Here is a 22,065-nt window from a genome sequence, read left to right on the forward strand (position 1 = left end):
CCCTTTTCTACCTTCAAGTCTTTCCGTTTCTTCCTGTGGACGACTTTTGCTTCCTACTCCAGTGTCCTCGTCATCTCGACAACTAGACCGCCACGATAGATATACAGACTATTAGGTTTGATCTGCCGCTGCAGCTAAGTCACACTTTGGCTGAGCCTCTGATTTAAGAAAGGTTTACGCAGTCAGCAGCTTGGGGAGCATTCATTGTGTTGCTCAAGCAATCCACATCATTTTCACAACTACATTTCCATCAAATCCTATTCATAACAAGTTCAGGTCAACTTACCATGAAGTACATCCGTTTTCTAAAGGCTACCAAATTGGAGTCTGGTCGCGTTTCGTCTCTTATTACCATCACATCCGACCTCGGAGAGTCTTTCTACCAGGACAATGTCAACATTCATCTGAGCGCCTGTGCGCCGTTTCCCGATGAGACTGTATTCGCTCGGAAAACGGTACGATGGGTAGCAGGAATGCGCGCACTGCCTATCATGCTAGACCTAGATAGAAGGTGGCACGACCAACCGTTCCAAGTCCGCGCCTCTGTATTCCCTAATGGTCTGGCCGACAGACTGGGGATAGAGCAAGGCACGCTTCAGCTACCCGCCGTTTTATCCGCATGGAGTGACGTTCTCAGGGCCACAGATCTGAGGAACGGTAGGAAGGGGGAGCGTTGGACGGCGGAGAGGAGGATCGAAGTGTCCAGTCACCGAATAGTACGATGTTGGGAAGATATCGGCGAAACGATTGTTGGACATATCTGGTGAGTCTAGTCGTCCTTTTTGGAGATTGCAGCAACAAGGTCGCATCATCCCAATAGAGACATAACTCATACTATCACAGGGATGCCGGGGTTGCCATGTCCGCATTTATAGCAAGTCTGGCATCGACTTCGGGCCCGCCACAAGGAGTAGGATTGTTGGAGGATCTGTTAGAGCTCCTGAAAACCCCTCCTGCTTCCCGACCCCTCCGAATAATCGAACTGGGCACTGGAACGGGGATTCTAGGATTGACATTTGCGCAATGTATCCCGAACGCTTCGTTAGTGTTGACAGACGAAGAGTCCGGAAAGACATTGGCGCAACGAAGCATTACTGCTACCCTAGGTGGATCTTCCGCGTTAGAGCGACAAACATATGTTGATAGTGGTCAAGGAGCCAGTGCACGCTTTGAACCCCTTGTTTGGGGTGTGCAGGTTCCTAAAGATCTGTCGACAGATACAGGTGATCCGTGGGACATCATCTGCGCTTCGGATTGCACATACAACTCCGATAGTTCCCCGGCATTGGTCTCAACCATGGCCGAACTGGCCGGGCAACGACGCGATGGACGCGATCCATTGATCGTTGTTGGCATGAAGCGTCGACATGATAGTGAAGAAGTGTTCTTTGACCTCATGGAAAAGTCCGGGTTTGAGGTCCGGGACAAAGCTACCATACCACTCGCCCCTGCTGGAGCCGATGTCGAAGAAGAGGTGGAAGTGTGGCTGTTTGGATTACATAGCTGAAGGGGCGAGAGTAGTGAGCGGTCTCGGTGGTTCACGTGATTGCTGCAGGCGATCGAGAATCGAGAGATGTGGTTGCATATCGCGATTGCTGATTGGTCGAGGTCAAATTGAAATGTGTTGCGAGGGCTGCATGCAGATCATGATTCATATTTGCATATGAAGGATTACTTGCCGAGTACGGAGGACATTATGATACACATTACCCAATACGAAGAACAACACATCAGCGACTGATGCGTGAGCAACACCACTTGACTACTATTCCGTACCAATATTGACTCCCAGAGGATAGTTGAAGGCTTAGAATACCTCCATGCATCAACTGCTTGCTTGAATAGCAAAAGCGAATTCCTTTGATGACGAACATTAATCTATCAAGGACAGACTACCGTAAAGATTCGGAGCGGCAGCGGGGGAGAACCGTAAAATCCCGCATTATTATTGCAGCTAATTCCGAAGTACATCATCGGTAGACTAATTTATGAATTAGCGCAGCTTCTCCTTGTTCTCCCCACATAATATGACCACGCACCTATCACCACCTTGGTTTCGTTCTGAATTGAAGCTCTGTTGAGTGGGCGGTTGAGTGGGCGGTCCGCGGTTGAGTGGATGGTTGAAGGTTGCTGCACGTGACCCTCCCACTTCCTTGTGATGACTTCCCAGTTCCCACACACGGCACCAACACTAAATTTCTTCTCGTGAACCCTTCCCCTCCATCTCCTCCTCTGTCATCATCACTTTTATCCCGCAGTCTTTGTTCTGCCACCATCCATCTCCCTCTCCAAGACTGAGGTTCAAGGACGAGACAGTTTTGCCGCCCCCTGACTGGCAAGGTCTTCGATATTCCGCAAATTCCCTCACGTCTTCTTCAGAAAATCCCCATCCACACGAAGACTGCCTTTGGTCTTTCTCAAAGGCAACCGATTCCAGCACGGCCTTCTCGGTCGCAGTCCACCTAGGCCTTCACAGTGTCCTGGTTCGCCCGCAGCGAGACATCATCAACGACCGCCCCCCTCCGCCTGGTCCAGCTGTTTAACCTCAACGCTCTCCTCGGTGCGATTCTGCCTCAACCCGACCTCCTAACTCTCGAAACCCCTGAGCTGCCGCATAGGACGCCCGCCGACTCTCTTCCTCTTCCGGGGGGAGAGATTTGCTCGAAGCAGCGCCGTCGAAATATCCGCTTGAGAGAGTTGAGTTGGGTGGTTCAAACGTTCCGGCCGCCTTAACGGGCCCCTTTCCATTTCTGAACAACTGTCCACACCACAATTTCCATCCTCGAATTCCCCTGGATGGTTATGGCACCTTCTGCCTGGCACGATATCGCAGAAGATCAGACTACCATAGCTTATCCCGACGGTATAATCCTTAGAGACAATCTATCTGTTAAAGATAGGGTCCCTTACCACCGCTATGGCGGGGATTTAGCCATTTGCCAATCTGGCTCTTATGTTGCCGCCCATGAAGATGTCTTGTCATCGGGCAGAGAGCGTTCCCGAGGATTAATCGCGGATGCTCTCAAATCACGAATCGATGCTGTCGATCATGACGAATGTATTCCTGGCGAGGAAGACGCGTTCTTCGTCGCGGACCTTGGGGAGGTCTATCGTCAACACCTTCGGTGGGCTCGTCACCTTCCCAATATTCATCCTCATTATGGTAAGCTTTCGACGAACTGGCTGCTCCTTTGGGCGAGGCTAACATTGTGCAGCGGTCAAATGCAACCCTGCTCCACAGCTCGTGCGATTCCTTGCCTCCCTAGGCACCGGGTTTGACTGCGCGTCCAAGTCCGAGATCGATCTGGTCCTTTCCCTCGGGGTGTCCCCCGACCGGATTGTTTATGCCCAACCTGTCAAGACCAACTCCTACCTCACATACGCCAAGTCTCGAGGGGTGAAGCAGATGACCTTCGACAATACGGACGAATTGCGCAAGGTTGCCGCCAAGTGTCCCGGCGCCGAGTTGCTGCTTCGAATCACCACCGACGACAGTGCAGCTTTATGCCAGCTGAGCATGAAGTTTGGTGCCGCCTTGAAGGACTGCCCGAAGCTGCTTAAGCTCGCGAAGACATTGGGTCTCAACGTAGTCGGCGTCGCCTTTCACGTCGGTTCCGGTGCGAGCGATCCTCTCGCTTTCAAGAAAGCCGTCAGCGATTCCAAGACTGTGTTCAATTGGGGCCATGACTATGGACACGAGATGAAAATTCTGGATGTTGGAGGCGGATTCAGCGATGATTCCTTCGATGATATGGCCGGTGTGCTACGTGCCGAGCTGGACGAGCATTTCCCTTCCTCTTCCGGCGTTCGAATCATTGCTGAACCAGGTCGCTATTATGCTGCTACAGCATTCACTCTGGCTTGTCATGTGATCGCGAGGCGCGTTGTCGAATCAGGCGATGTCGAATTTGAGGGACCCGAAGGCAGCGTTCGATCCGTTGATGATAAGGCGGGGGAGATCGTGTCGCCTGCGGCCTCTAATATGCATAATTCGGGCGACCACGGCGCCTTCGACCTAGCTGAAGAGCGTGAAGGATCGGGATCGGAAAGCTATATGCTTTACCTCAACGACGGGGTCTATGGGAACTTTTCCTCGATCATGTTTGATCACCAACAGCCGATTCCCAGGGTGTTGAAGGCCGACGGCCGATTCTTCTATCAAGTCCCGACCGTGTTCAGCGACCTGGGTTCCCAACTTCGCTCCATCGGGGATGATTTCGACAGGGGGAGCGGCGAGGATCCAGACAGCCCTCCAAGCTCGGCATCGATGACACCTCTGTCGGCCTCGGCGCTCAATTTGAGCTCCTGCAGTTCGTCGTCGGACGACCTGTCCATCCGAACTCCCTCCGACAGCCAGATTCTGACGGGTCGACGCATTACCTACAGTATCTGGGGCCCTACTTGCGACGGCATCGATTGTATTTCGTCTCGTGTCGAGCTGTCCGAGAAAGTCGAGGTCGGGGATTGGATGTACTTTGAGGACATGGGAGCCTACACCATGTGTAGTGCAACCCGATTCAATGGTTTCCCGGATGGCCACGATGTTGTTTGGGTTGGTGCGGATGCGCTGCCTGGGTTCGGGTTGTAATAGACAGGCTCCCTAGACTGTTCCTCCTAATGTCCTGGGGCGAATCGTTGCTTTCCACGGTCGACGTGACCGTATCTGGTGGTTGTGAGGCTGCCTGCTTTCTATGTCATACATTTCATTATCCCGATTGAAGCCAGCACCTTGGGTTCGACGGGTTTTTCTTGGATGTGCATTGGAGGGATTATGCTGCTTTCGTTGCTTATATATCTGAATAGATGGAACCGCGAATGGATAGACTTTGCGTTCTATGATCCATAGTGCGTCCTTTTCGTGTCCTGTGAATCCAGCGAATAGGGAAAGCTTCTTTTCTCGCTCCCTTTTGAAACCCATCACTGTTCTGCCTGTAGTTGGTGTAGCCCGGCGCTCAGAATCTCCATCATCCTGACCCCGAGAAATCGGGCGCTCTCATCCCCAGGTACAGGAGAAGTCAACAGCGACCCTTCGCCCCAGCCCACCGGCAGGGTGATTCGTTTCCGCAAGCTTGAGTCCAGAAGTACCACGGCATCCAGGAGCGTCTGCCCTCCGCCAAGAGGGTGGAGCAATCCGAGGGGAACAACCGTGCGCGGTTGTACTATGAGAGTAGGCATCGGAAACGGAGAGCAAGTTAATGAGCTAGCGATGCTCTCGAGAAGCGGGTGTGAATCCCGCAAGACAACATAAAAGCAGAGGTCTGGATGCAAGGAAGCCAACGCATCGAGATGACGGTGCAGTAGATCCACATGAATACGTGTACTTTCCACAACAGCGAGCACAATCGGCGACGTATCCGATCGAGGTACAGTATCGCTCGCTATTCCTTTGGTTAAAGGGGCTTGCTGAAGAAGGCGAGATGCGAGAAGGGGTTGGATAGGGAGCCGGGGGCAATCCGATAGTTGCATGAGAGGAGGCCCATCGTGCTCCGGCACGGCTCGGCTCCGCTTGATCGTATCGTAGATAGACGGTTTTTGTGTGTCTGATTCCTTTTCCGGTAGTGATTCAGGCAGTGGAGGTGACGAAGAACGTCCTCTCTTTCGTGAATACATTGTGCTCTCGAGCACACGAGGCAAGACACCCTGTCAGGGTCTGTCAACGGCAGGGAATGGATGGAATCATCACGCTGTCATCTCAACAGCGGAGCTGCTGGGTCGCGGTTGGTACGTTAATATGCGTATACCGTACAGAATACAGGATGAAATCCGTTAAGAGTCGACTTGGAACTGGATGGGAATGAGGAATGCAAGAAAGGCTTCCTGTGGACCGAGCTTCCGGCATATTTAAACTTTGAAGTGACACTGGGAAGCGGGAGCGTCCGTGGGGTGACCAACGACCTGGGCTATTCTGTGATTTCCGTCAATGTACACGCCGTCATATTTATACTCGATCGTACTTGTAACGAAGTTGTCTTTCGTATGGACTACAAGACCAGTAGCATGTGAGGACGACTTGTATATTCTCATAAGGCAGCGATGTCCACCCATTTCCCTCCTGCAATATCGAGAACATCTAAATAACCACCGTCAATAACCGGTATGCTTCACGATATGCGATGCATCCGATCTCATCTTCCCCATCTCGATTCTCCACCATGACATTTGAGAGTACTCTGGCAAACCTCCAAAGGAAGGTTTGGTCAGGCTCCATACCGTTTGAGATTAGATTATCGAATGTCGAATGCAGAGTATATGACCGCTCCGACCCGTATCTCGTACGTTTCTCCTACACCGACACTTTTCGCTGTTTCGAGACCATCTATCATATTAACTAGGGATACAGGTGAACTGCCCACGTCTATCCTATCTCCCACTACTTCTGCCACAGCTTCATGCTTTCTTCCAATCGGCCCTCATAGATCCCACGAGTGAGCCCCGAATAGGCTGGTTCTCTTTCCAAGATGTGCCACTGCACTGGCATTATCCGACCGGGCTGCTGTACGACCTGTACTCCGGAGCAAAGCCGCATTTTTCGACGGTTCGACGGCACATACGAGGCTCCCGTCCAAGTGAAGAGAGGGATCGCGAGAGGGACAGGCCGGCAAGCCAACAGAGTGGTGCCGGCCTCGGGATGGACGACAACCTTTCGGGAAGGATAAAGGAGATAAGCCTTCGGGATCTAGATGATGTCGTAATGGACGGAGGCTATCAAAACAGTGACGATGTCGGAAAACTGCCATGGAAGCTGGTGGTTCACTTTAGCGACTACCCCATGGACGCCCTCATTCAGCTCGACAAGGACGGCAAAGCACTCGAGGACGTATTTATCAATAGTGTCAAAGAGGCTAGTTTCGCCAGGCACGGTAGTGGAAAGGTTGTCATGTCGTTGGGGGAGAATGATTCGAAGCAGCTGTGGAAGTCGGTGGAGCAAAACGACCTTCTCATGTTCAATGCTATTAACAACAAACTCCTCAATGCGCCGGGGGCAACGATGAGGAGCATCCCATTCAGAGTTTTCTTGCCGACCACATCACACGCAAAAGCAACGCTATCACCTACCCGAGGATCCGCTCTGTCTGCTCCCCCAGGTCCAGCAGGCTCACCGGTTGTATCATCACCAAATCCAGGGCAAGAAGCGACTGCATCTCAAAACACTGCAAGCATTTTGCGGATGATCCAACGTCTCTTACCGCCAACACTAGCCCCTTCCTCTCGTCAAGGGCAGACATTAGGAACCGCACTTCATTCCGTACTTCCGACCCTGTTCCCCTCTCGAAGACAGCCCGTGCTTGCATGGCCCGTGATACACGGCGCAGTGGTTCCAATGGCAGCTCCGCTGGAAGAATTAGGGAAATGGGCAAGCTATGCGGACGGTTGGGTGACCGTGGGTGTGGTGATGATGGAATGATCCAAACCAGGCATCTAGCCTCTCAGTGGTTGTAATGCTTCGACTATCAACAGTCTAAATCCTTGCATGGAGGTCATAATATTGCCGCCAGCTGCGGATCTATGGGATCGGTGGAGGTAGGGGTTATGATTTAAGGGTCTCCTGTTTTACTCCATCTCCCTTCCCTCGCAATTCAGCCGTTCTGGACTCATTCCACGATATCGGTAGAATGCTTGGGCTCAATCATTCGTGGACAAGGGCGACCGGCATACGATCAGGTGGAGAGTCCTGTAGGGCCAACTTTAGGGCGTACCTCATATTTGAAGGGTCGTTGGACGATCCTGACCTACATGAGCCTCAAACAACGTTATTCTTAGACCCGATTGCGAACGTGAGTAAAGAATCTACCTCGCCACGAAAGTCGAATCAACACGGACTATTCACGGAGCACGACATACAGATATCGGGTGTTTCCAGCCATCCTCATGGACATAATTAAGCCGGACATGGTTGGACACCACCTCCACATCCGTACCCACGAGTCGAGCTTAGAATTCCCGACTTAATTTGTACTGCGAGCTGGCATTAGAGTTCATAACTGTTGACGCGTATCCGTACCTATCACTCATCTCATAAGTCATATCAGAGTATGAGACTTTTGCTTTTCCTTGTCTCAACGGAGAACGGGAGTGGCGGGAAGATACGGCGCCATCCACAGCACCGTCCACCTTGACGTGCAGTTCTCGAATGAATCTAACCGCTTTTCGCTGTCTACATCTCCACGTCTAGGCCTACCGACTCCCATGAAACCAGGAATTCAATCCTTTGACATGGAAGTTGAGATATCTAATATCTTACTACGTACATCTCCCTTCCTACCTGCATGTCGCTATACGGGTCCAGCTTTCTCCGTCTCCTGACTCCTCTTGGCTTGCATTATTGCATACTAGCAGCCACTGTGCCACGCGATGCAGAGTTTCATCTCCGACGGGTGGGCGATATTGAAAAACTAAATGGTGTCAATTGATGAAGTTTCAGCTTCAAACAGATGCAGATCTTGAGGCTCATTCGGTTCCCGTGCTTCCGCCTCCCGCTTGTCTCAAGTGCTCGCCGATCTTGGTCGACAACTAACAACTGTGGCAAGGGATCCCGAATGCTTGTCCCGGTAGTCTGGCCTAAGCAGGTCTACACTCTACAATCCATACGTGTAATAAGAAACAATCGCCGAATCTATTTCCTGAATCGATACGACTTTCCGGCCATAATACGGCAATGGCTAAACGCCAAACGGCACGTTCTGCTGCTTCCAGTCGTCATCCCCAGTTCTCCTGCATCTGGATGCAAAGCAGTACTTACTGGAGCCAATTGTATGGTCTCTTCAATTCCCTTCATGCGCGCCACTTTGCTCATTTTCGCATCTCGAGCTTCGGCATCTGCATGTCTCCATCATCGTCAACAAGGTTTGCTAAGAATCCTTTTGCCCTTGTCGATCGCTCATCGCCGTCATTCTGGACGATGGCAACCCCGGCCTCGATAATTAGTTCGTTCCTGAGTCCTGAGTGAGCATGTCTCCATGGAGAGCGCCTTTATTTCCCGGTTCTTATTCCCTGTCCGTCCAGTTCGTCTATCTCTTCCGAACATTTTTTGCGCTTTCGATTCGTTTCCATTCTTCAGTTTGTTGAGATTTTTATGCGATCACAGTCGCCCCTCTGACTCGCGATGTCACTTCCTAAGGTCTTTCTTAGCTCTCTACTATTGCTTCCTGTTATTATATTCGCCGGCAAGTGCCCGGATCTTGCTGGAGACTTGAAGCAGAAGTTGTCGTCTGGGGTGACAATTGAGAGCAACGATCCTACGGTAACACGATGGAGCGAATATGGAGCTCCAAAACCCGCATTTGTCGTCAATGTTGCGGCCGAGAAAGACGTTGCAGCCACAGTAAGAGCCATCCTCTGTTTCACGTCTCTACTCCTTATAAAGATGAATGGGGACTTCGTATTTCTGTCAGCGGATCAACCCCTTGCCGGGCTGCATAGGGAACTTCTTTCTCGCGATCAAGAGCTTCCGAAGTATACCTATATCCAGTCGCATTATCGAGGCCGTGCAACTGTCGAGTTTAAGACTTGCTTCGCTGAAGAACTGCTCGATAAAATCAGGAGAGGAAGCGACAGTTGACCCGGCAGGCATCGTGGAAGACTGTTACTCGTGACCAGACCTTATTCTGACATGGATGACCAGGTTAAATATGCCGTTTCTAAGAATATCCAATTCTTAGCGCAAGATGGAGGCGCAGGATGGGCGAAGACTTCCACGATTGATAATTGCGATGTTGTGATCAACATGCGGAAACTGAACCAGGTGACTGTGAGCGGCGACAAAACCACACTTACACACGGAGGCGGTGCGATCACATCCGAAGTTATCGACGCTGCCTATGCAGCAGGCGTTCAAGTCATCAGTCCCAATTGCAACTGCGTTGGCAATATGGGTGCGTACCTTGGTGGTGGATATTCTCGGTTAGCCGGCAAGTACGGGTTAGGCGTGGACAACCTGCTCTCCGTCAACATGGTCAACGCAGACGGTGATCTTCGCACGGTCACAGAAAAGAGCGATCCGGCCCTGTGGTGGGCTATCCGTGGCGCAGGACCAAACTTTGGCGTCGTCACCAGTGCTACGATTAAGGCGTACGAAGTCCCACAGGAGAAGAACACCGCGTGGCTAGGGGGCCTCATCTTCACCCAAGATAAGATTGAAGCCTTGGTGACGGCGATTAACAACCTGAAACTTCAATCGCAGATGGCAATTTTCCTGTATTACGCGACCTCGGAGGGGGAGCCCAATGTCATTACGTTCCCTTTCTGTGCGGGTTGCACTGCGGAGGAAGGAAAAAAACTATTTGCATCGATATACGCACTCGAACCTGTGGCCGATACAACTGCCGTCACTCCTTTCAACGAAGTCAACGCTGGCGGCGATACGTTTTGCGAGTTTGGAGGCCGTAAACCTGCCTATGGCTCGGGGATGGCAAAATTGGACCCCGCAACTTGGAGAGGGATTTGGGATGACTACGTTGCCTGGCTGAAGAATCCTGGAACCGAAGCTAGTACCATATTGATGGAAGCGTACAGCATGGATAAAGCAAGAAGCATATCGACGAACTCTGCGTCGTTTCCGCACCGAAATACGATCAACTTCCATGGAGTCGCCCTGCCGTGGTACACTGATGCCGCGCTTGACGGCGAAGCGGAGTCGTTTGCCAACAAAGTGAGGACCCGATTGAGGGCTACGGATGGTCTAGGAAAGGACAGCTCGTGAGTTTTCGCATGGCATATACACGCACTGGGGAGGTGAATAACCTGTGAACAGTTACATTAACTTTGCTCATGGGGATGAATCTCTTGAAATAATCTATGGCGACAGCCTCAGCAAACTCAAGGCCACGAAGGCTGCCAATGACCCAAAGAACGTTTTCAATCAGTGGTTTCCACTTTCGAAGGGCCGCTCCAACCAGGCTCCTGCTACTGATGAGGCATGAACGGTTCGGATGAATGTGGATATCCTTATTTTGTACAGTTTTGGCGCTTAGGACTGGCTAGGATAGCCTGGGTATGTCATGCTTTCACTTTTTTGCAGGCCAGGCTTTTGAATAGCATGCCCACCATTACTTACCAAGTACGAGACGAGCGCATTCCTCGGCAAGGTAGAATTTCCCGCTTTGCAGTCTAATATAACGTCAAGACACCACCATGCAAACGCTTAACCTTTGTGAGATACGTGTGATAATAGACGGAATGGTCGATCGGTGGCCATCTATGCTTATACCAAACGGTCTCTCTGACTGGGGCGAGGACCAAAAGTATAGCTGCATATCCCAATTAAGATACAGGATCGGTCTGCTGAAGTTGAAATATAGACGGTGCTACTTCAAAAAATCCTCCCAAGCGCAATAGCAACGATGTACGCATGGTTTTTCAGAGACAGGAACCCAAGCTCGCATAATGGAGTATTCAGCAGTGGTACTATGAAAATAAGGCTTCATATGTTCCATGGCATCTTAGTGAGGCCTCCCAATAGACATTCTACTCCGTTCATATATCGAGAGGAAACTTGGAAAAATTGTACCCTGTAAAGAAAGAAAACCCGCTTGATAGCTAACCATAAACACGTAATCGGTCATGGAGGGGGGACTATATATGTTCCCGCTCCCAGCGCATATCCCTGTGGACATGAATCGAATGAAGCGAGGGTGCGGTACCTCGACTCATCCGGCTGTATTCACCCTGCTCTTCTTGAACTCTTTCATCCTCCCCTTTTACCCCTCTGAGCACTGACCAGTGACGGCGATCTGCGCTGCTAGCAACTTCATCCTCAGGAGAGAAGTCTAGCTTCGGACTGGGGATTGTCGTGGAGTTCAAAGAGTTATGCAATGTCGCAGACGAACTAGTGTTGTTTGTTTCGGTCACGGTCGCGTGATACAGGGCGCCGAGTTCCAGATCCGAACCTTTATCGTCATCCATTGAACTGTTCCTGGCCTTGTCAGATGAAGGAGTGGGAGAGTTGCGCGAGGTTCCATCTATCCTATAACTAGGCTTCTGTGCATCGGCTGTAAGGTTTCCAAACGAACTGCCTTTTGATGTGCTTCTTCGTGAACCGCCAGTAATGGAGAGAGGAAGCCATTTCAGTAGGACAGGTCTCAGTGTTGGGAGACAAGCTGAAATACAAGATAGGGAGCCCTCGATCGTGGACCAGTAAAATACTGGAGTGGTGTAATCTGGAAACGTATGTTAGGAGAGCTATTGCGAAAATCGATACTCTGCATCTTACAAGTTACATCGTCGAAGTGGACCATCAGATCCCTGCCAACTTGAATGAAGACGATGAGTCGAGCGAGTGACGCAGCAACAACACTGTTAATACCATTAGCTGCCACGCTCCAAAAGTTCTTCCTGAGATACTAACCAGCCACCAAGGAGAAACATGCCACCAACAGCAACCTTCTGTTGCAGAGGCAGCCTGAGATTCCAGACCATCGGCAGCGGCAGCGCCAAGATGATAAAATCTGTTACAGCATCGGTGACACTGATCGCCCAGTAAAACGAAACGACGTCCACGCAATAGTTTGCGTATTCATATTCGAACTTCGTCCATATTACTGATATCGGGATGCATTGGCATAGATCGGCAACGAGGAAGCCCAGGGCCCAGACCAAAACCACGCCAATCATCACGTCGACAACAGTCTGGAATGGTTTTGTGACGAAAATACGCCGATACAGAAAAAGGACAGAGAGTTTGCATATTCCCAAGATCGAGAGATTTAGGAGGTGGATAACAATCTTCATCTGTAGTTGACGCCAGTTCAATCAGCTTTGTCCTGCATGGGCACAACTTATGATGAGTTGGCCAGAAACCTTGACGGATGACAAAAGAGCGCAGCGACAGCCGGAATGCGAAGACACCGTGGCTATCACGAATATAAACCGAGAGACAGATCAAAGCAGCTCAAAGGCAGCTGAACCCATTCCAAACTTAAAATATCCCTTGATGGCCGCAGGAAATAGCTTACCTTTTCGTAATTGACCAACTCCCGATGCATAATCAGTTGTCCATCAGGGCCAAACACTTTGCTTTGATGCGATCCCAATTCTCCATGTATGGCATCTGCTCTGAACGTTAGCAATTACTCAACTGAGTCGAGAGAGTAAAACCCACCAGCGATCAGAACTGTTCCTATCGCAAGGTTGAATATCTGAGCCAAAATAGTGCTGTCAGCATCATCTCATCCATGGACTCGTCCATCTAATAGCGAGCCGCGTCTCTTGGATGTTATGAACATATAGACGTACCACTGCGGGAATGATAAGCCAGTCGTCAACCTTGAATGGCGCTCGAGTAAGACGCCTGGCGTAGAAGCGAAGGAGAACAAAAGGTATTGGCAAAGCCCCAAAAATGGCACCCAGCGCAATTACCTGACCCTTCGAGTACCCAGCAGTCATCGTTTTGTGTTGAAGTAAAACGAGATCGTAATGCTAGATTTTAATCGGAATGACGATGGTATGAAAAATTCGGGAAACATTCAGAATAAAATTGATAGACGGAAAATGGACAATGATATTGACAATTGGCCATTGGCGATTGAACATAATCCTCGTGAAACCTATTCTTGGGACTCAAGGATACGATACCGATATCACAGCTTGTACAAGGAACTGTAGACTTGTTCCTACCAATGAATGACAGACGAGGAGCAATAAGAGCCTAACAAGGCATCGTTCCTCATATCGGACAGCGACCACATTGTAGCGATATACAAGACTAAGCCATTCAGAGATGGTTACCTACTTAGGAGGGTCTCTGGGGCTGAGCTGCGGTGGTCGCATTCCGAGCGGAAACGCCGCGACATCGCACAATTGTACAGCTGTGCCATAATTGCCATAATTGCACCTAAGAATGCTTCCCTGGTGCTCTAGAGTGAGTCCGCCGATGCAAGAGTGTGTCAGTTGATGATTGACGTGGGGCGGACGTTGTCGACGTTGGGCTGTGGACCAGAGAAAATATTGGAATTGTCCGTGCCGGTTTCTAATCCGTGTGAGACGTCGAGTTACGAGCGGCGACTGGCAGTTCGGTTGGTACAGCAAACGGAAGATGATCGCCGATCTCCCTCCAAATCGGAGGTAGATCAAGGCGTTGCAGATGCATACTCAAAAGAAACAACTCCGAGTCTTGTTGGTTATCGTTGTGGTCGGCCGCTACTCTAACTGCAACGGCAGGGATTGGCAATCGTCACTCGAGTATTCCAAGTTCCAACACCTCGAACAAAACGTAATAGACATGGAATCGTTCCGGGATGTGTTTATCACCGATTAGGAATAAGGCAAGACTCTTCCGAATACAGGCCGCGAATAGAACTACGAAAGGAGATGGCGAACTATTCGCACGCCTCTTTGGGGCGGCTAGAATGGCGACTACCTCTCGGGATGCTCTGTCTCGGTTCTTCTCGGCATATTCCCAAAGGAGTAGGTCAAAGGATGTAGAGCTTTTTGAATGGAAAGAAATGTGAATGGTTCTGGGGCGAACATTGTCCAAAAGTATTTCATTGCCATGGCATTATCAGATATGGAACGTCAAATTAGAGAGGTGACTGCAGTGTGGGACAGTTCCGTGGCGCAAGCCACGCTGCACCCCTTGCCCAATGTGACGGACCCTCAAGTGTCACTGGAGTGAGCTACATATCCACGGGTTTTGTTTCCTCTGGCTGCCAGACAGCTTCGATGAACCCAAGAGCAGAGCCTTCAGGCGTCCATGCATTCAACATTTTGAATCGCGGGTCCGTCATTGCGAACAACCCCTTCCACTCGCCGAGTTCTCGTTCCCTGGAATTTAAAATCTCGATCTGTGTTATGTCAACTACCCTACGCGGAGTCAGTCCATCCAAATGTTACAGCTTCTGTTCATACTGACCGTGCTCTCGTCTCGCTCCACCACGAAACAGTCCCAGGTTCCGGCAGAACATAGTCGTTGATTAAGATTCGTGCCCCAGGCTTCAAAGCGGGGATCAAGTGCTTCAAAAGTTGCGCGGCATTGCTATCTGCATACCCGTGCATGATCCATCGGAAGTAATAAATATCCGCGTCCTTGACTGGTTGCTCAGTAAAGAAGTCGTGCGACATAAACTTCACACGGCTGGCCCATTCTTCATCCGGAAGTGCGGGAACCGATTCAATGATCATAGGAAGATCCTGAATGATGAAGTTGATATCACCAAATTCTTTCGCCAATGCAATTGGGATGGAGCCATGCGAACCACCGATATCGACAATGGAGGCAGCTGGTGGGAGGGAGCGCCAAGGATACCCTTTCAGCACATGGTCTGCACTGTATGTTGGATTCGCGCTATATGCACCCATCGAGTTTGCGAACCGCATACCCCGGTTGGGCTCCGCGGCCAGGACGTGGTAGATAGAAGAAGTCGAGTTATTTGCCAACGTGAACCCCTGAGAGAAATGAGTAGGTTCCAAAAGACAAGGTTAGTGGGGTGTCGATACCGTCTCATGCGGGAGATCCGACTTTTGCCATTTCTGAAGTGCATCAACAGTCTATTCTGGAATTATCAGTTTTCTGCTGAAGCAGAAGGAGAACAGCCAAGGAGCACTCGACTTTGGTAGCGGCTGGCCAAAGATCTTCCACCGAGACGGCAAGGAAGTCACGCATCTGCTCGTCTTCGAGAAGAACCCTGGAGACAGCATTGTGAGCAACCATTCCAGGTTGGGGCTCTATAAAGAGTCTTCTCAGAATGGCATGGCGGAGAAGCCGTTGAGCAACATGCTCGTGTATGCCACACGAGGCAGCAAGCTCAGCATAGGAGATTTTCTTGTCAATGGGAATCCGGTTTGCGATCCCATATCGAATGATAGCTTGCGAACTGATCAAGTCGTTGTGCTAAAGGGCCAGTTACCATACTGATCAGAATATAAACCGTCGTCTTCGGCGATAAGCTTACATGCTCGCCCATGACTTGGATGAGTTCTCGTGGTCCGATCAGCAGATCGTGCAGCTCCTTTGTTGCTGATAGGACTGTTTCCCGAGATTTTCTCAAATCTCTTGAGTCTGCATTGGACAGCCAATCTTGCGCGTTCACATCCCATGAGGGAGGTGGGCAGCCCTTGGCTTCCAGACAACTCTCAATGACGTCGACATTGTCCAAAATGCTCTGGGCAAGAGATCGGAGGGATGACATGATTCAAGCAACGAATTGAAAACAGAGCAGGTATATCTGTTGATCGTTTTGTCGTGTCAATAAATCACGGAAGCAATAGGATACCTGTTCAGAGGCAGTGAGATACTTGTATATAGTCAGAAGCACACAGTTTACCTCAGGGGTATATATACCCAGGCTTATGTAATCTTATGTAATATACAGTATATACTGTCTACAAGATGCGATGACTAAGTAATAGCTTCGGATCTCCGACAATATCCTCCTACCCTTAGTTCCTGTGGTGTGTGAAATATACAGGACTTTATGGGTCGAATAGGGGAGAGCCGTGGGGAGCATCAAAGACGGAGAAGAGGAAGGTATACAGACGCTTGACCTATTAGCTTCTTTTGCACAAATATCCAGACTGGCATTGGCGTTAATCAAGTCGCAATCGGTAGAATAACAGCGGAACAAGAAGCATCCGCTACCTGCTTTTCCAAGCAGGTCCCTAGCTTGTAAGCCGTTGCGGAGCAGGAGAGGTTGGCAGCGGATATTGCATAGCTTGATGGAATCATTGCATCGTCTCCAGCACCTGTACTTCCGTACGGTGTCGTCTCTGGTGTTGGAGCGATGTGAACCACAGTCCACATGAAAGGTGATCGGAGACCGAAGAATTGAAGCAACCCTACACGAATCCTAGTAACGGAATGCAGGTCTCGGGCCTAGCCGAGAAGGGCTGCCTGTAGGTATCCTCACTATCCTGCGTCCTAAAGTTTCACTCTTTAGAATTTAGATGAGTAAGATTTGCTGTCAAACCAATCCGACCTCACACATCGTCAATCCCGCATCAAAACGGCCACGTGCATGTGACTACCCCTGGCCAGGCATTTTGGCAGCGACGCCATAGTCACGCGACAGCCACTCATCCCTGCTCCCTTGCCATTGCGACTGCCAGGCATCAACAACAATCGGAACACATTCGAGAATCTCTGTCCTCGCGCTTCGGGATTTCAATTCCCAGCCTATTATTGTTCATCCCGACCATGTTCCGAAATCAAATAGCATCTTGGGACCCACTACCAGGAATGGAGTTCGACTGCCAGCCTTGGAAGCTGAAAGTGACTTCTACGTCGTGCCATAATAACGCGCCGACAACAAGGCACATGTGGCACCTCTGGTGATAGCACCGAACAATCCACGGAAAGGCGACGCATCTAACTACAAGAGTTATCCAGCCTCATTATGGTTCCACGAATAATGAAATGTTTGTATGGGTTGTAAGTCCTCCAAGCGTAACTCAGCCGCTGGCGGTCTATTTGCTGTGGAGATGGATTGGCCCTACAGGTGGGGTGGTACATGTACAGCCCACGGGATGATCAGCAATTGATGATCTATATCCGGAGCCTTCTATGGCACTTCCGTCTGGGCGGATTCCGGTTTTACTCTAAACCCCTCCAGTGCCGGCCGTTATTTGGAATGAGCGAACGGTAAGTCAAGCCGAGATCGAGCAAGCCAATGCTTACTCGCTGTGGCATATTCTACCATAAGTTGGTTCTATATCCCGGCGAATCCTTGGAGAGAAAGGTTAGGATTCTACAAAATCGTTGTGACCAAGAACACTACCCCATAAACTTCATATATCATCAGTTTCTTAAGCATTTCGTTTTCTAAATGGTGTTCGCATTCTTGAACAACAAGACGCAGTCATATTCAAAGCTTGAAACAGGCGAAAATGGCGAAGAATCAGCTACTCACCAGTCACACCAAACTTTTGGACGTTGGAGAGCCGTCGTTGGAGTTCTTGTCCTCGTTTGTATTTCCGCTGCCACTGGGTTCCTCACTGCAAAGTGGTGTGACTCTGGTCCAAAACACTATGGCGAGTCTGTTCTCCTCCGTAAGTCTGAAAATGTCACTACCTATACAAACCCTCTAAGGCATATCAGCACCATCGGGTTCCATCACCACAGTAATGAAATACAACCGAACGTTTTCGGATCCACCATCTGAAGACACTTCCCAAGCTTGGAACGGGATCTATCCAAAAGGAGTCGGATTTGTTCAGCACCCAACCCTCGCGCCTGAGCCTTCAGGCCTCTCTGTTTTCCATCAACTCCATTGTCTGGACGCTCTGAGGATTGCTTATTATACCGCGCTGCAAGGCCATCCTTCTCATCCAACCTCACATGCCGATCATAACGAACATGATGACCCCCACCATGTGCGGCACTGTTTTGACTATATCCGCCAGAGCCTTATGTGTCATGCGGACACTAACTTGGAGCCTGTGGATCCAAAACTTGGAGGCACCACAGGTTGGGGAAGTCCTAAGACGTGTCGAGACTATCATTCCGTGAAACAATGGGCTAAACATTGGATGGCAAGAAAGGAGTGATTGGAATTTTCTTTGCGTTTAGGGTATTCAAGAATATAATTTGATGAATCCATCAATCCTATGCAAGTACAATAGCCGTAATGGAAATGAACATGTATCTTCAGAACCATGCGATTAATACTAATGCTGTGCTCGGTAAACCTCTATAATCGCAGCAAAGCAGTAGTACATAGACGGCCAAGGGTGTAATAATCTCATTGTTGAATGAAACATGATATTTTATTTTCTACCCTTGCTCATCTCGAGTTATGAAGTATAAATCCCGAGCTCGCGCTCCTGAAGTGAATTAATCAGGAGAACAGAATCGCACATTCGTTGGAAATAAACGTCCACGAAGCTATTCCTTCAAACGATAAATCTAAATCATACGCACTCTGCGTACAGTGATCCAATGCCAACGCCAGTCATACATGCAAGCCCAAGCAAGAATTTGGACTCTCAGTTCTCCCCAGGCTGCAGAAGTAGGTTTGGTTCCAGCAGGTCTAACGATCGCTCCTTCACCCACCCCATCAGGTTGTCCATATTGGCACATGAGTGATACCCTGTATCCTCCGCGGCAGTAACCCACCCCTTACTAACATCCATCCAAGCAAAGGTGTTTAAACTTGTGTCCGCCCGACACATGGTGCTGACACGGATGTTTTCGATGCAGTGGTCGACATGCACCTTATTCTCCACGTATGCTTCCGAGCCCACTGTCAGATTTGGGTAATAGAAGTCTTTGTATATCCAGTGTCGGATCTTCTTCAGGCAATGCAGTTCATGATGCATTCCTAGAAGCCCGATGTAGTCACCGCTGCCATCGGCTAGCTTCAGGCTGTCGACCTCCGCATACTGGAGATCTTTCGCAGACACGCGGATATTGACTCGATCAAACAGGCCATGCCATGCGTTGTCTAGCTCCGGGGACGGGTCTCCGACAAACGGGTTATGCGATAGCTTCACGGGAAGCTTTTTCTTCTCGAACTGGACGACTTTCGGGTCCTCTGCAAGTGAAGGGAAAAGATCAAGAGAGCGACAGTGAAGGCCCCTTTGAGACAATTGGATATAGAGAAAGAGGAGCAGCAGAAGAGTGCAAAGACAAGTGAAGGCGAGTGCCCATATCGTCCAGATAGCCCGACGATATGCCCGGCGAAGACGCGTATGGGATTCCGGTTCGGTAGGATGGAAGTTTGTGTCTGGAAAATCCTGATAGACTTGCGGATAACGTGGAAGTGTATCGAACGATGATGTCTCCAGGAGACCTTCCTTTACAGAATCATCGTCGTGGCTTAAGAATGGTGGCATCTTCGGGGCGGTAAGGTAGATTGGAGAATGATGTGCCGTTCAAATCGGTCGATGATACGAAGGCAGTGGCTGGGAAGGCACTCGCGGATTCCAAGAACAGCTCAAGAGATGAAGGATTCCAGTCCAGGGGAGATATGAGCACGTATTTCCCATCGCCCGAGGCATGGAGATCCGATAATCTATGGAGGTTCAACCAGCAAGCCATATCAACAAATACTAACGTCAGGATAGCAAGATTAACCGACACACAGCAACTTGGACGATAACCCAGTTATTCCTTAGAGCTTACAAGGATGGATGGAGACGGAGAGGCTGAAGTCTGAACGGATTATGATGATCCCGTGTTTGATGCTTCGAAGTTCGAGATGCATCGTGGAATTCGGACTCCGTTCATCGTGATGTGTCGTTGGTTTTCCCGTCGACCAGGATCATCCAGTCACTCCGATTTTGTGTCATGCACGACAGTCGACCTCACCCGAACATTCATCCCTCTACCACAGTGAACTCATTCCTCTTAAGACGAATGCCAATGAAGGCAAGTTTATCACAATTACCGCCTATCCAATTAGCATTCGATCAAGCCGTTTCAACGTTTCGTTCCGCTTGCCGTTGTGATCCCCACGGTCTTAGCGTAACTGTGAGAACCCGAAGAGGGCTGAGGGCATTCCGCAATGTGGAATTTCCCGAGAAGATGTTGAAACAGTGGAATAGGGAAGATACTCGTTCTAGATTCCCCGATATGTTAGCCGGAACTCAACGTGATACGCTCCAGCTTTGGCTGCTAAATGGATGTCCCCCAGCCCTGATCCTGTCGCCCCAAGTGGCACATCTGAATCCTCCATTCTCCGATGGACGACGCATGGTCAAACTGAGGCTGATCTTTTCCATCTCATTTTTATGAACCTAGCTGGCCTATGAATACTTCCGTTCTTATTCGCTCCCCTAGTCCATGCTTTTTAGCGTTGCAAATGCCGCATCCCCGCTTAATGGATCCATCTAGCCACCTGATACAATTCACAATGGCTAAGAAGGCAGTAACCACTAGAGGGTTGATGCCGATCGCATTTGAATCTAACAGGATGTGACAGAGTCGCCTTCTCCGTCTCCATCCTAACAATAACCCACGCCTATCTACGGAGTATTAAGGACCCCCCTGGAGGCGGCACTTGTACCTTGAAGAATGAGGGATTAAGACTAATACTTCCCTGTCCAATTTGTCCGTCAGAACCAAACCGGGATTGCTGAGGTGGCAAACCGGTGCATATATGAGATAGATGCTCGCTGTTGTCATCTTCATTAGCCACCTGCATCTTCCTCCATATCGTCCACGTCTGCTGGCTGGGCTCCGATCAACGTCAACGGCTTTCATTCCAAGCAACACCCAAAACCCACCATCCTCAAGAACAATACCAACCAATCAGTCACTATATACTTCTCCTTATCATGAAGACTCAAGGTGTCCTCCTCTTGACTGCCGCCCTCTGTGGCAGTGCGGCTATCGCTGCTCCTGTTGCTGCCCCTGCCTATGACCCCTGTGCTGGGAAGGTCACGTTTGGCGTCTCCATGGGCTCAGTGGGCCATTGTATTCGCTCTGCCATCCCTTCCAAGCAAACGTTAGAGAAACGAGGAGTTGATGGCGACGATGCCGTCGTATATGCATGGAAGGTTCCGGAAGAGAAGGAGAAGCGTGAGGACGGCGATGATGCTGTCGTCTACTCCTGGAAAGTCCCGGAAGAGAAGGAGAAGCGTGAGGATGGTGATGATGCTGTCGTCTACTCCTGGAAAGTCCCGGAGGATAAAGAGAAGCGTGAGGACGGCGATGATGCTGTCGTCTACTCGTGGAAAGTCCCAGAGAAGGAGAAGCGTGAGGATGGCGATGATGCTGTCGTCTATTCCTGGAAAATTCCGGAGGAGAAAAACTAGACTCCAACTTGTTGTGTTGACCATGGCGTTGGAGATGCGTATTGCTGGAGGGTTGGTTGTTCTGCGCGAATATCTGTGTTCGGGTCTTGGGAAGCGGAGCATATATTACAACATTGAAGGATGTCCCGAATCTGTTCAGGGCTTACTTATTTCACTGTTCCTTACTTGCGTTAGTGGAAAATAGAACCATTTTTCGAAATGTACAAATGAATCGATAAAAAGAATTTCCAGCTTTTACTTCCTCGTCGACTCAGTGGCTGCCCAATGCAGTCGAGTACAATGCAATATCACAATAACGAACTTATACTGGTTGGACGATGTAGTTGACATCTTGTAATAAGAGCACTCGGCCAAGGAGAAGGATATGAAATGGGACCATCA

General features: G+C 49.9%; 10 protein-coding genes across 10 annotated transcripts; 6 read left to right on the top strand and 4 right to left on the bottom strand.

The window, feature by feature from the left end:
• Positions 1-287: 287 nt before the first annotated feature.
• Positions 288-1,507, top strand: P152DRAFT_446927 (uncharacterized protein; the record flags this gene model as incomplete). The annotated part of the gene is made up of 2 exons (XM_033677954.1): positions 288-763; positions 844-1,507. The coding sequence occupies 2 exons, from the start codon at positions 288-290 to the stop codon at positions 1,505-1,507; spliced, it is 1,140 nt and encodes a 379-aa protein (XP_033537562.1).
• A 1,289-nt stretch (positions 1,508-2,796) lies between these two features.
• On the top strand, positions 2,797-4,588 carry P152DRAFT_505663 (uncharacterized protein; the record flags this gene model as incomplete). Its single annotated transcript, XM_033682446.1, has 4 exons — positions 2,797-2,863; positions 2,972-3,163; positions 3,216-4,162; positions 4,358-4,588. The coding sequence occupies 4 exons, from the start codon at positions 2,797-2,799 to the stop codon at positions 4,586-4,588; spliced, it is 1,437 nt and encodes a 478-aa protein (XP_033537563.1).
• A 165-nt stretch (positions 4,589-4,753) lies between these two features.
• Positions 4,754-5,862, bottom strand: P152DRAFT_202224 (uncharacterized protein). The gene has a single exon (XM_033674350.1). The coding sequence runs from the start codon at positions 5,608-5,610 to the stop codon at positions 4,918-4,920; it is 693 nt and encodes a 230-aa protein (XP_033537564.1). The 5' UTR covers positions 5,611-5,862; the 3' UTR covers positions 4,754-4,917.
• Positions 5,863-6,152: 290 nt separating this feature from the next.
• P152DRAFT_446930 (uncharacterized protein) lies at positions 6,153-7,405 on the top strand (the record flags this gene model as incomplete). Its single annotated transcript, XM_033677955.1, has 2 exons — positions 6,153-6,272; positions 6,386-7,405. The coding sequence occupies 2 exons, from the start codon at positions 6,153-6,155 to the stop codon at positions 7,403-7,405; spliced, it is 1,140 nt and encodes a 379-aa protein (XP_033537565.1).
• Positions 7,406-8,706: 1,301 nt separating this feature from the next.
• Positions 8,707-11,126, top strand: P152DRAFT_505665 (FAD binding domain-containing protein). The gene is made up of 3 exons (XM_033682447.1): positions 8,707-9,322; positions 9,623-10,695; positions 10,751-11,126. Exons 1-3 carry the CDS (start codon positions 9,104-9,106, stop codon positions 10,917-10,919), a joined length of 1,461 nt encoding a protein of 486 aa, XP_033537566.1. The 5' UTR covers positions 8,707-9,103; the 3' UTR covers positions 10,920-11,126.
• Positions 11,127-11,269: 143 nt separating this feature from the next.
• Positions 11,270-13,615, bottom strand: P152DRAFT_411238 (uncharacterized protein). The gene is made up of 6 exons (XM_033676965.1): positions 13,231-13,615; positions 13,097-13,133; positions 12,951-13,045; positions 12,344-12,726; positions 12,209-12,291; positions 11,270-12,155 (listed from the first exon to the last, which is right to left on the bottom strand). Exons 1-6 carry the CDS (start codon positions 13,378-13,380, stop codon positions 11,572-11,574), a joined length of 1,332 nt encoding a protein of 443 aa, XP_033537567.1. The 5' UTR covers positions 13,381-13,615; the 3' UTR covers positions 11,270-11,571.
• Positions 13,616-14,481: 866 nt separating this feature from the next.
• P152DRAFT_455664 (O-methyltransferase) lies at positions 14,482-16,215 on the bottom strand. The gene is made up of 5 exons (XM_033678831.1): positions 15,885-16,215; positions 15,542-15,823; positions 15,430-15,480; positions 14,846-15,378; positions 14,482-14,796 (listed from the first exon to the last, which is right to left on the bottom strand). Exons 1-5 carry the CDS (start codon positions 16,119-16,121, stop codon positions 14,610-14,612), a joined length of 1,290 nt encoding a protein of 429 aa, XP_033537568.1. The 5' UTR covers positions 16,122-16,215; the 3' UTR covers positions 14,482-14,609.
• A 1,324-nt stretch (positions 16,216-17,539) lies between these two features.
• P152DRAFT_202628 (uncharacterized protein) lies at positions 17,540-18,524 on the top strand. The gene is made up of 2 exons (XM_033674351.1): positions 17,540-17,962; positions 18,017-18,524. Exons 1-2 carry the CDS (start codon positions 17,815-17,817, stop codon positions 18,472-18,474), a joined length of 606 nt encoding a protein of 201 aa, XP_033537569.1. The 5' UTR covers positions 17,540-17,814; the 3' UTR covers positions 18,475-18,524.
• Positions 18,525-18,766: 242 nt separating this feature from the next.
• Positions 18,767-20,103, bottom strand: P152DRAFT_455666 (uncharacterized protein). Its single transcript, XM_033678832.1, has one exon. The coding sequence runs from the start codon at positions 19,759-19,761 to the stop codon at positions 18,913-18,915; it is 849 nt and encodes a 282-aa protein (XP_033537570.1). The 5' UTR covers positions 19,762-20,103; the 3' UTR covers positions 18,767-18,912.
• Positions 20,104-20,760: 657 nt separating this feature from the next.
• Positions 20,761-21,871, top strand: P152DRAFT_455667 (uncharacterized protein). The gene has a single exon (XM_033678833.1). It carries the CDS (start codon positions 21,205-21,207, stop codon positions 21,682-21,684), a length of 480 nt encoding a protein of 159 aa, XP_033537571.1. The 5' UTR covers positions 20,761-21,204; the 3' UTR covers positions 21,685-21,871.
• Positions 21,872-22,065: the final 194 nt, after the last annotated feature.

This window comes from Eremomyces bilateralis, assembly GCF_010015585.1.
Source record: "Eremomyces bilateralis CBS 781.70 unplaced genomic scaffold P152scaffold_3, whole genome shotgun sequence".
NCBI classification, from domain to species: domain Eukaryota; kingdom Fungi; phylum Ascomycota; class Dothideomycetes; order Eremomycetales; family Eremomycetaceae; genus Eremomyces; species Eremomyces bilateralis.